A 12,603-nucleotide genomic window follows, 5' to 3' on the forward strand; every position below is an offset into this window, starting at 1 on the left:
AATCAGGGTGATTGCCCTATAAAGAATGTCAGGAGGCTACAATGAAGGAGATAAGCCCAGGAAACTGTAGGGAATATCCCAAAACCAAGGGAGCTATGACAGAGAGGATCCCAGGGAGCAGGAGGCTCCTATGGAGAAACATGGATGGAGTTTGGGACTAGGAGTTTGGGGGCCTAGAGGCCAGTGCCAGGAGGCTAAGTTCCAGCTAGGAAGAGCTAGGAGGATGGCTTGTGAGAACAGACTGGGACAGAAGAAGAGCTCTGGCTGGGAGAGAAGACACCAGAGCTAAGTATGGACAGTTATATGGTGATGGACTTTATTTTGGAACTCTGAGTATTGTTAAGAACTGGCTTTTGTTATGAAAATAGCACCAAGCAGGGACTGTTACCTGCCTGAAAGCCTGTTTGCAACTGTTCAGAGGCCTTTCAAAAGAGGCCCGGTACCTGCAAAGCAACCCCTGGCTCGGTAAACAACCACCTGGCTACAATGAGGAATATCTTAAATGAATTTCTCATCCTTGTGTCTTGTGCTGTAGTCTATAATAATCACTCTGCTCTCCCCATCCTGCCAAGCTGGGTATGGACAATACTACTTCCATGGAATTGTTCTATAATTAAAGGAATAAGAACTGAGGACACATCTACACAACAAAATTATGTCAACCAAAGTTGCGGCGGCTGTATGTATCACTTGTGCATGTGCACACTATACTCCTTGTGTTGGCAGCGCACGTCCACTCTGCATTGATGCAAATGCTCATGATGAGAAGTGCAACGTGAGTAGTTATCCCACTTTGTAACTCACCATCATCCAGCATGGGGTGCGTTGACAAGATTTTGTGATGTCTCTTGGGGCTGAAAAATATTGCGCAGGGATGACTGACTGGTAGCATGGGTTCAACTTCCCATAATGCAGTGTTTTTCCATCCCATAATTTCATCTGAAACCCATAATATTTTGTGCCTCTTTTCAAAATGCCTGCAAACTCACATGTCCCTCCTCGCAGTCTGCCATCTCTGACAGAAGCATGAAACCTGCACAGCTCTGCACTATTGTCATGAGTAAGACTATGTTTTAGTCATGGGTATTTTTAGTAAAAGTTATGGACAGATCATGGGCAATAAACAAAAAATCATGCCCTGTGACTTGTCCATGACTTTTACTAAAAATACCTGTGCCTAAATCTTACCGGCTGGGAGGGGGGTGCTTCTGAAGATTGCTGCTGGGGGACAGAGGGAGCATAGGGCGATGCTTCTGCTGGTGGGGGGGGCAGCCCAGGACCCTGCTGGAAAGGGGGATGGCCCGGGGCTCCCTGCTGCTGCTGGGGTGGGTTGCCCATGGCCCCGCTGCTGCTCTGTGCAGGGAGCGGCCTGGGCCCAGGCAGAGGGCGGCCTGTGGCCCCACTGACATTCCAGGTGGGGAGAGGCCAGGGCCCCCCCTGCTGCTGCTGCCACTGGTCTGGGTGCGGGGTGGCCTGTGGCCCTGCCACCGCTGCTGCTCCGGGAGGGGGATGGCCTGGGGCTCCCCCACCACCAGTCCGTGTTGGGGATGGCCTGTGGCCCCGTTGCTACTGATCCAGGCGAGGGTGGCGCAGAGCCATGCGACCGCCACCACTGGTCTGGGCGGGGGGCAACCTGGGACTCCACCACCACTGCCGCTGGTCCCAGACCACTGCTCCAGGGCAACGCCGGGGACAAGTTGCCTGAGGCTGCCAGAGCAGCGGCTGGTGCAGCTGGCCCCCAGGCTTCCCCAGGTGCTTGGGTGCATAAGAATATAACACTGCCAATGCACCTATTAATATTGTCTGTGAATGATGTTATGGGTTCTGTGGCAAAATGAAGTAACAGGAAATTTGGGGGTGTCAGATCTGCTCAGCACCAGCCAGCATATGTTGTGAAATAATAAAGATGAATTATGTTCCAAAAAATATAATTGAATTCTGAAACATGAACCATGCGACTAAAACACATTTAGAACTTTATAAAACTTAATAAATTAAGGCAACACAACTTATGAAGAGGTAAGAACAGTCATTTCCATTTCAGGTACACATACACCAACCATGTCTTTTTCACAAGTCAGCTGTGATTGTCTTTAATGCCCCCCTGAGGTGGAGTGGTAGGGGTAATGCAATGGCCCCTGATGTCACGTGGAATGTTAAGGAGGGAGGTGTAGGGATGTCCTGATGTTGAGTTGTCTATGGGCTGCAGAACGGTAAGCATGGGATTCTTGGACCTGCAGATCTATCACAGCATCTCTGTTTGCTGCCTGAGGGGCCCCATTATGTTCTGGTGATTCTCCCTCTCCTTTTTTAGCTTGGATTCCTAGGCCTTTTTCCTCTCCACTCTTTCTGTTTCCATGCTGTCTGCAAGGGCCAACCTCCACGCCCTGGTCTCGTTCTCTGATGCAGCACAAGCTTGCAGCATCTCTTAGAACATATCAACCTGAGTTCTCTTCTTTCTTCTCTTTATCTGGTTCAGGCCTTCTGTGGGTGTGGAGGGGAAAACCCTCAAGGCTACAGTAGCAGCAGCTGCAGATACAACCCAACCCGCAGAGGTACCACTGTCAGTGTATTCACGACAGAAATCAAAACTTAGGATACTGAACTCACTCCCCTTGATCCCTGAAAGTTGTAAGCATTACATTCTGACTTCTCCTTGGGACTGATACAGTACGGGGCCAGTCACAGCACCAGCCATGGTGAGTATGGCTCTGGGGAGAGGAGTGGGGGGTTAGCTCACAGGCATGAGTATATGTTTATAGGACAATGGGGCTGAATACAGGCACAGTTTTCCACAGGTGGTGGTGATTTCAGCTGATATCTCAGTCCTGAGGGTAACAGAGGCCAAGAGAGCACAGCTGCTGCTGGTGTCCTGATGCCGCCTGGGCCCATATGCTGCTAGTCTGTGTACTGTAATGATGCTTGCTAAAGTAATCACTGAATGATGGGAAAATATCCTACCACAGTGGAAGAAATAAGGCAGCCCTCCCCAGCAACCTTCGGCAGAGGATTGCAGAGTACCTCCATGAAAGTTTCATTGAGATCTCTACGGAGAATTCACGGGACATCCCAATACACATAAACAAACTGCTCTGCGTAGCTCCCTCTGCCTAACTTCTGAGGGGAACGAAAAGCAGATAGTAACTCTCTCTCTCTTGGTTGTTTCACTACCTCTTCTAGCACAAGTAAAAAAACAAAGTAAATCAACAGATGTGTCCTGATACTTTGGGGGTTCCATCCCTGTAATTTCAAAGCAAATGGCATACTTACCAGAGGTTCCTTCCCCTGCATCAGACTCGTCCATGCTCAAGTGTCAGGACTGGCTGGACTGCGTTGTAGTCAAACATATTCTGGCTCACTGCGTGGCTGGATCCCCACCCATCACCTGTCCCTCCTACTCTTCTTACTTGTCCACCTCTTCCTCCTCACTGTTCATGGCGGAGGCTGAGAGTCAGGCTCCTCTGAAGCATCCACAGGGTTCTTGCGGATAGTGGTGGGGTCTCCGCTGAGGATAGCACACAGCTCTTTGTAAAAGCAGCCAGTCTGCAGCTCTGCACCAGATAGATTGTTGGCCTCTCTTGCCTTCTGGTATGCCTGCCACAGCTCCTTGGCTTTCACATGGCACTGCTGTTGGTCCCTCTTGTAGCCCTTCTTCTGCGAGGAATCTGCTCAGAGATATCAATGTTTCTAGGGCTGGATCAGAGCTGTGCCTGCACAGCCTCTTCTCCCCACAGACTAAGAAGATCCAACATCTCCTTCAGACAGGAGCACGTCTGAAGTGTGTAGCTGCCATGGTCAGCTGGGCACTTGCACACAAAAGTGGGGAGCTGCTAGATGTGCTTGCCAAGCTAGGCAACCAGAACAAGGAATTTAAACAATGTGTGGGACTTTAAAGATGGCGGCCACCTGTCCCGTGGGTAGAAGAATTCACCGCAGTGACCAGAACGGTCACTGTTGGGCATTGTGGAACAGCTCCTGGAGGCCAGTAACCATCAATGTAAGTAACACAGTGTCTACATTGCTATTGCATAAACCAAACTACATTGACTGTGACGCTACGGCACTCGGAGAGGTGGTGTTATTAAGTCAGTGTAGCAGGGCAGTTGTGAAATTTAAGTGTAACTGCATCCACAGCTAGGTTGAGGTAAGCAGCCTTGCCTTGACCAAACCATGTAGTGTAGACCAGGCCTGAATGTGTATAGTGCAGTGGTGGGCAATTTGCATCCCACAGACCGCGCGTAGCCCATCAGGGTAAGCTGCTGGTGGAACACCAGACTGTTTGTTTACATCTGCACGGCTGCCCATAGCTCCCAGTGGCCCACCATTGGTATAGTGCTTCTGCAGTTCACTGTAATTATGGGGTTGTGTTAGTAACATGTTTGTTCAGAAATGGAAAATCAATACATATAAATGTGTGAGAGTAACCCTGAAATAAGAACCCACACTGTGTGGAAGAGGGCCAAAAAATACAAACCAAAACCAGAATGAAGTTTCCTATGTCCATGTAGGGCTACCTAAACTTTGTCTAGTGAGGCTAGCAGCTACATGGACTGCACTTAACTGACTTAAAATGGAGGAAATTGCAGGCACTCTCACCTTCGAGTTGGAGATGCAGCTTGTGGAGACAGCATACCTTAACACAGCAGCTGTACTTTTAATCCCCAGTAACCTCTGCTGCATCACATGAAAGGGACCTGAGGTGTCTCTCTATTGTACATATGGGTTGCAGTTTTAAGACTCTTGATCGAACTGGAGATAAAAGTGAATCCAAGTAATGCAAATTCTGAACAGTGCTGCAAGGGTATTTAACTCCTACCCCAACCATGATTCTCATGGGACTTGTTCATAGCATTCTTTGGGGTTATTTTGTTCCTGCCCCTTCCTGTACTCCTAGAAGGCTGTTGGGGGCCAGAGGTACTTCCCTCAGCACACAGAGCCATGTGCAAGATGCAGAGCCCAGAGCAGGAGCAAAAGGCCTGGAAGATTGCAAGGGCAGGGGCGTAGCAGGGATCCTGGGAGCAGAGGCAGCTGGGGTGAGCTGTACCGGGAGCAGGTCAAGTGTCCTGGCTGGGCTAGCAGGCTGGGCTGGGTAGCACTCCAATGACCCAGGGAGACTGTTTTGCTGTCTGGCCTGGCCCTTCCTAGGATTTCTGCCTTGCTTCCCTCTCAGGCTGGGACATTACACCCACGTGTGGGAGTGGCTTGGCCACGTGAGGGAGGGGCGCTCACATGGTGTGTAGTGGGGACTGCTTGGGGTGGCAGTCCGCGCTTGAAGGCGAGGCGGGGGCCTGTCGGTGTGAGGCGGGAAGGAGTGAGGGATTGGGGTGAGTGGAGAGGAAGGGGGGTGCGCTGGGGAGGGCTGAGCGGTGTGGGGGGAAGGGAGGGAGGGATGAGGAGGGGGGGTGGATTTCCTCGCCTGGGGGCCAGGTCCTGGGGAGCTGGGCACGGCCAGGGCCGGTCTGTGAGTCCCGGAGGAGATGGCGCCCGGAGTGGCAGTCGCCGGCACTCGGGTCTTCCCCTCCCCGCGGGGCCCGGGGCTGCAGTCTCCCCGCCCGGCGCCCCGGGGTAAGCCCGGCCTGAAGCCGCTGCTCGCTGCACTGGGCCCGGGGGTTAGGGACAGGCTGCAGGACCCCACCCCCGGCGGGGCCGTGGCGCCCGGGGAATGGGACGGGGGGCTTGGTCCTGGCGCAGCTGGGAAAGCCGCGCCGCCAGAGCCATTGCATAGGCAGCGGGCGGGGGAGGGAGGCCTTCGGCCGCCGCCCGATGCACAGCGAGGTGTTTGTCCTGCTGTGGCTTTGACTCAGCAGCCCCGGGCGGCGGCCCCTTTAAATGCAGAGCCTGGGGTGTGATGAGTGCGCGTCTCTCTGCTGCCCCCTCCCCGCTCCGCTGCAGTGACAAATCCGCTCGCTCCTGCCCTGCCTCCACTCCCTACAGCGCGCCGCTCTGCACCCACCGCGCCAGCCCGCCCGCCCGCTTGTCTCCGCCGGGAGCCAGAGCCGCTGCCCGCTGTGCGGCCGCCCGCAGAAGCCAAGGGAGGAGAAGGAGAAGGGGACAATGGAGGTTCCGCGCCTGGATCGCAGCAGCATGAGCAGCCCCACCAGCCCCTGCGAGGATGTGATCAAGAATCTCAGCCTGGAGGCGATTCAGCTCTGCGATAGGGACGGTGAGTCTGGGCTCCATAGGGCTAATCCTCGCAGACGCAAAATGCTGCTGCCCGCTGCCCCATGGATGCTAATACAAATTAATCCCCTTGGCGTATGGTCCTTTGTTACCCCCCATGTATTTGTAGGTGTAAGCACCCCCCCACACACACACACACACGCACACACCCTCCTGCCTTTGGAGAACAAAAGAAAAGGAGAAGGTTGCACCTTATTGGGGGGAACCCACCCCTCTTTGAAATCTTCCCTTACCATGCAGTGCTTTTACCTATGGGGCTGTCGGCTCGCCTGCTTCCCAGTCTTGCCCCTTAACATTAATGTACGTTGTGGGTTTTATTCCAAGAGAGACATTAAAGAGCTAGGGGTAGATTTGCAGCGAGATTCGGGGTCTAGATACTGGATATTGATTGTAATGATTTTTGTTAGCCATGATCGAGGCTGAGGCTCAAACTCCTTTGTAGCATTTTGTATCGTAGGGTAGTTCTTGTACCGAACATATACATAGGCGTCTGCTAGCTCTCGTTGTCTAATGCAGAAACTTGTTGCCAATTCCTTTTTGTTTTTGAATAATAACCCAACAGAATAAACTAACGATCTGTTTGTCAACATGGGGTTTGGAGTGGTAACGCGAAATTGGGAAGGAAGGAGGGGTTTCCATATTTCAGCACCATAGACAGATACAACCTTCATGATTCTGGGCAGTGATTCAAAAATTGCCAAGCATCTGCACTGAATTGGCCTGGTACATCTGGTAGAATGCATAACTGATGCTATACATTTTGTGCGTTAATATTAAAACCTTTGTTCTGTACACAGAGTTCTAAGTCTAATGCTCAATAGAATTGAAATAAACAGATGTGCAAGCGAAGGAACAAAATTGGTATACAATGTAGATAGTTGTGCTTAATGGCATAGCTGGACTGTTAAACAAATGAAGTTTTGTTTTACAGTGCAGAAGCAATTTTAAGGATTAACTGAGTTGAAGTAGCCCAAACAATTATAAGGTTGTAATGAGGAGCCAGGAAGGAACAGTTTACATACTGATGCACAAATACTGAAGACTAGCAATTATAAGTGAGGTTAATATTAATTATATACAGTTATTTCCAACTTCCAAGAGAGACATGATACTAAAACAACAGAGAAACTTGTGTTTAGAAAAATTACCTGAGAGTATTGTCTTGTGTTCAGTTATCTGAATTATTCTTGTCTCCTTGCTTTGACATAAAAAAGCATAAATAACTTTAACATAATTTGATAATATTTTTCAGTTTAAGTGGTGAAAGAACAGAACAGAATTTGGCTTATTTAGTGACTTCACTGAACATTTGGGTTATTATGCTAAGAAATTACACTGCTTGGATTAATTTAACTTTTTTTCTCTACATGGATATATTTTTGCAGCATAATTTTTGTAGGTATCAATTGATTATGGAAATAATCATTCTGATTTTCTTTAGTATTCTGTTAAAAGCATGTTATTGTTAAATGTTTCAGTACTTTTGATTTAACCAGACTTGATTGTCTCATAGTTGAGGATGTGTAAAGTCTTGATTTTTTAAAATGTTGTTAAGGAAACTGAGAAGGTATTTCAATAGAGCTTTCAATTACTTTTATGGCAACATAAGAAATTCTTTTTGTTTACATATTTTAAATTCAAAATAGAATGTGTGCTTCCATCGCTACATTTATACCTAAATCACTGGTTAGGGAAACTTAATTGTATATCTACGTGAGTGGATCACAGATAAAATAAAGCTTTCGTTGTATGTTGATAGATGGAGCAGCATACTGTGACAAAATTAACTCTGCAGTTACAATTTCCCCTAAATCTGAAGGACTAGATTGCTGTTGTTTGACAAAATACTCTTACGTGAGATCCCTGTATTGGAAATAAACAAATTACGTAATCTTTAATTTTTGCCTGCCCCAAGCTAGGTTGATAAAGTCTGCTATGTTAATTGCTGCAGTCTTCTAATTGATTTAGCATACTGTAATTAAGCAGTGCTCAATTTTTATGGAAGCAGACTGGGGCAGACTAGCAGATCCAAATAATTAATTTTTCTTTTTGTTTTGTTTTTTAATCAAGAATTTCCTGTTTAAACTGTCATCACTGGAAAACAACTTTCGCTTCTGTAGATCTGGTTTTACGAGCTAATCCCATGCGTATTAAGCCCCAATACGAGATTGGATCATTGCTTCACGAGTACAGATCTAAATTTTAAAAAGATGCACCTGTATTGCGCATGTAAATTCTGCAATTGTGTGCCTAATTGGGCACAGAATTGCACTTGAACATACTTTAATATTTCCAACAGGTGGCACTTAAAAACCAAAAAATCATGGTTTAATGTGAACACAAAAACAAGTAGATGAGCCTGAGGACGTTGAGCTGTGTAGTTGAGAGTGCAAGAACATATTTAGGCATCTAAATTGGTACCTATATTTAACCAGTGCATTTGTGTGTATACATATTATTTATGATTTATTGTAATGCACCTTCTTGTAAGGCTTTTGGTGCTCAGGGCGAAATGTGCCCCCACTGAAGTGAATGAGGGTTTTGTCAGACAGTGTTTTACAGATAAACATGACTTTGAATCCTTTAAAAATGTCTTTTTGTATGAAAGTTGTATAAAACTAAAAGAGCGGGCACTCTTTTTTTTAAAAAGTGTAGAAAAAAAACCTATGAAAAACAGAGCTATGCCTGGGTCAGCTAGAGCATAACACGTTAGAGCTGCTTTTGCAATTGCACCCCCTAATGCCTTTTGCTGGGGATTTGTAGACAAGACCTTAGCGTAAGGACGTTTTTTTCTCAATAGTCATGCAAAATGTCCCCTTATTTATTCAGTTTCATCATTTTTACCATAATATTCCTCTCTTCTCCCTCCTTGTTCGTCTCCCTCATTGCTGTTTACACACTTCAAATATGTGTACAGGCAGTCCTCAGACTTATGACACTATTGGTTCCTTACAATTGCGTCATAAGTCGGAATGTTGGAACTCGGAACTGCAATCTAGTCCATTGCGGGACCGAGCATCGTAAACTCGAAACATATAGCCATAAGTTGAATCAGGGTGTCTACGTAGAAGCGTCGTAAGTGCCGTTCGTCGTAACTCAAACATTGTAAATTTGAGGACTGCCTGTAATTGTTATCAACCACATTAGCTGTCTTGTAGCCAAACTATACGTATTTAGCCCTTTTAATCTTTCCTCACAAATTAATCCCTTCACTCCCCTGCTCGTTTCTTTTACTCTTCTCTGAACTGCTTCCAATTTGTCTGTAAAGAGGTGCCTGAACTGAATGAAATATTCCATGTATAAGCACAGCTAGCCATATGGGATATGTCTGCAGTGCAGCTGGGAGTGTGCCTCCCAGCCCAGGTAGACAGACATGCTAACCCTGCTCAGGTGGGCTTGTGTTTGGGCAGCTTATCCATGCTGCAACATCCGCGCCACTATTTTTGGCATGGTAACTTGAACAGAGCTAGTGTGAGTCTCCCTACCCAAGCTGGGAGATGTGACGCTAGCGACCAGATGCCAGCTCATGCCCAGGCTTCACTGAACACTTACAAATGCATAGCTAGAAACCAGTGTTGCTTACCTGTGTGAACATTACGAACATAAATACTAGATGGTAGTTGATTAGAATCAGTTTAGTGTTTTATAAACTGCTTGTGGAATACTGTATGTATTGTTCTCACTCAACTATACCCCATGTTATACTGTGATACCTAGCATTTGCATTGTAAACCTGTGATTACATAACTCATCAAACAGGGAAAAACCCTTGTGTAATGCAGATGATGGTCTGTAATAAGATGTTAAATCCTGTCCACTAAATGCAAATGAGCCATTGTGCGAGGTCAAGGATAAAAGACTTTAAGTGCATTCCTCCCCATCCCACTTCCATGAAGAAGGGAACTCCTTGGGAACGGTTTCTATTAGCTTGATGTATTAGGGAAGATATAAAAATGCCTTACAAGGAAAAATGATCATCTCTTTGCTGGTTGAACTCTCATAGGGCCAGAGACACTAAACTAAAGCAGAGATCCCTAGGTTCAACCTGGGTCTACCCTGACAGACATTTTGAATGGACAGATTACTACATCTCTGTCCTCTTTAGGAATCATAGATGGTAGTTCATTTGTGTGTATATGTTTACTTGCTTTAACCTGTAAATTACTCTCATTTCTTTTTCCTAGTTTATAAATCTTTAGATAGTTTATTTCAGGATTGGCTACAGGTATTGTCTTTGGTGTAAGATCTAGGGTACTAATTGATCTGGGGTAAATGACTGGTCTCTTGGGACTGGAAGCAACATGAATATTTTATGATTTTTGGTGACCACTTACCACAAAGTGCAGCTTGCCTGGGTGGCAAGATAGACTGGAGTGCCCAAGGCACTGTCTGTGACGCCATAGTAAGACTGGTATAGTGATCCAGGAGTTCACATTTGTTACTTGGTTGGTGAACTCTAATTATAGACCATACCACTAATTTGGGGTGTCTGCCCTGTTTTTGACTGTCTGCCCTGAGATAGGCACTCACGGTCATGAGCCACTCCGGACAGTGTGACAGGAGGGTCTGTCCCAGCTGCAGTGTAGACACATCCACAGAGAGGTGTGTCACTTCCCTACTCTGTAATATATCTATGGGTTCGCAGCTCAGAACTGCATTTTTTTTTCTCAGTTAGTCTGCAAACTTCTGTCTAATTTCTGTTCACTATTTATATTTAGCAAAAAGAACAGGAGTACTTGTGACACCTTAGAGACTAACAGATTTATTAGAGCATAAGCTTTCGTGGACTACAGCCCGCTTCTTCGGATGCTGTAGTCCACGAAAGCTTATGCTCTAATAAATTTGTTAGTCTCTAAGGTGCCACAAGTACTCCTGTTCTTTTTGCGGATACAGACTAACACGGCTGCTATTCTGAAACCTATTTATATTTAGGACTTTTTAAATATGATTACTGCTTTCCATATTTCTCCCTTCCACTGAGTATGTTTGTTTCAGATTATTTTTTCCCAAATGTATTATTCTGCTTCTTCCCTAATGGAATATGTTTTTGTCATTTTCTGCCCACGTTTCTAAACTCCTCAAGTATTTGCAACTCCTCCTAATTTAATATTATCTATTAATCTCACTAATGTGCCCTCTCTTCCAGATTATTAAGTAAGATGTTAATTAAGACTGGAACTAGCTACAAGCTCTGTTGAACCCCACTAGACATCTGACCCCATTTGACACTTTGCCATTTATCCTTTGTTTACTGTCTCTCAGCCAATTTTCAGTCCATGTATCTGTGTTCCTACTGAGTAAGATTTCATGAGACATGGTTTCACGATGAATCATTTTTGGGAGAGGGCATCTACTGCCTTCTGCATCTGCGGACCAACAATCTCAAACCATCTCATAACAGGGATCTTGGATGATCATTAGATGTTTTTTTGTTATTTTTTTAATCTTTTAAATGAAAGACAGATACGCCTCTCTCCTCTTTTCTATCTGTCTTCTACTGCTTGGTCATCTTATCTCTACCTTTAAATTTATCTCTTGTACTTTGATTATACGTAACTACATATCTGTTATCACCTCCTCCCTGTTCAGCCTCTCTTCCCTTCTTGATCACTTAAACTGGTGATTTTCTTTTCAACATTTTTAATTTAAATAGCTAAAAGGCAGAAGTACTTTTCTTGGGCAAGAGACACATCTTCGAACACATCTTCATCTCCTCTCTCTTCCTTCTTGGTCTGACCTCAGGCTTGCCTCCTTTGCACATGAACTTGACATAATTGTTTATGCTGTGCTCTCTTTCTTTTTCCACCTCATACAGATCATATTCCAGGCTAACTTAAATGACTTCACTGAGGTTATTTTTGGTTTACACCAGTGTAATTTAGATCAGAATCTGTCCCTACATGTATCTAAATGTGCATGTCAACACTTTCTTGATTTACCACTGGTAAATCTTCATTCATGTTCTTATTGCCTCTCACTTTGACTGTTGCAGCTGCATTTTTATTAGCTTCTGAAAATCCAGATCTTAGACTCTAGAATGTGCAGAATTCTGTTACCTACCATGTAACATGTGCAAAGAAGTGTGGCTACATCAATTTGTCTTCAGTCCTCTCCAATACTTCCCCATTCCTTTTAGGATCTAGTTCAAGTCATACCTGGTTTTTAATTCTTTCTGTAGACTTGCTCTCACCTATCTCACTGAGCTGGGCTTTCCATTGGTTGTCTCCCTTCTCTCTTTGTTCATAATACTACTGTTTTCCTCTGTCCACTGGATCGCTTCAGACAATCTCATGGCCTTTGGGGGTTCTCTACCTCATTAATTTTCCATCTGATCTTTTTTTCAAATCTGGAAAAATCTCTCTTCTCATTTGCTTGTTCCTCTTAATTTCCCTTCCTCCTTATTATGAATGATCTCTGTACAGT

General features: G+C 45.7%; 1 protein-coding gene across 2 annotated transcripts in view; it reads left to right on the forward strand.

Annotated features, from left to right (window-relative positions):
* PHYHIPL (phytanoyl-CoA 2-hydroxylase interacting protein like) overlaps positions 1-12,603 on the forward strand; it is a 94,023-nt gene that overhangs the window by 35,573 nt on the left and 45,847 nt on the right. Inside the window, exon 1 of one of the 2 annotated variants that reach the window (XM_034775862.1) lies at positions 5,896-6,163. The exons of the other annotated variant lie outside the window; for it this stretch is intronic. Within the exon in view, the coding sequence (XP_034631753.1) occupies positions 6,055-6,163 (109 nt within the window). The 5' untranslated portion in view covers positions 5,896-6,054. Of the gene's footprint in view, positions 1-5,895; positions 6,164-12,603 lie in introns of those variants that run through there. 2 annotated transcript variants of the gene reach the window in all.

The sequence above is a fragment of the Trachemys scripta genome, chromosome 7 (assembly GCF_013100865.1).
Source record: "Trachemys scripta elegans isolate TJP31775 chromosome 7, CAS_Tse_1.0, whole genome shotgun sequence".
Taxonomy (NCBI): domain Eukaryota; kingdom Metazoa; phylum Chordata; order Testudines; family Emydidae; genus Trachemys; species Trachemys scripta.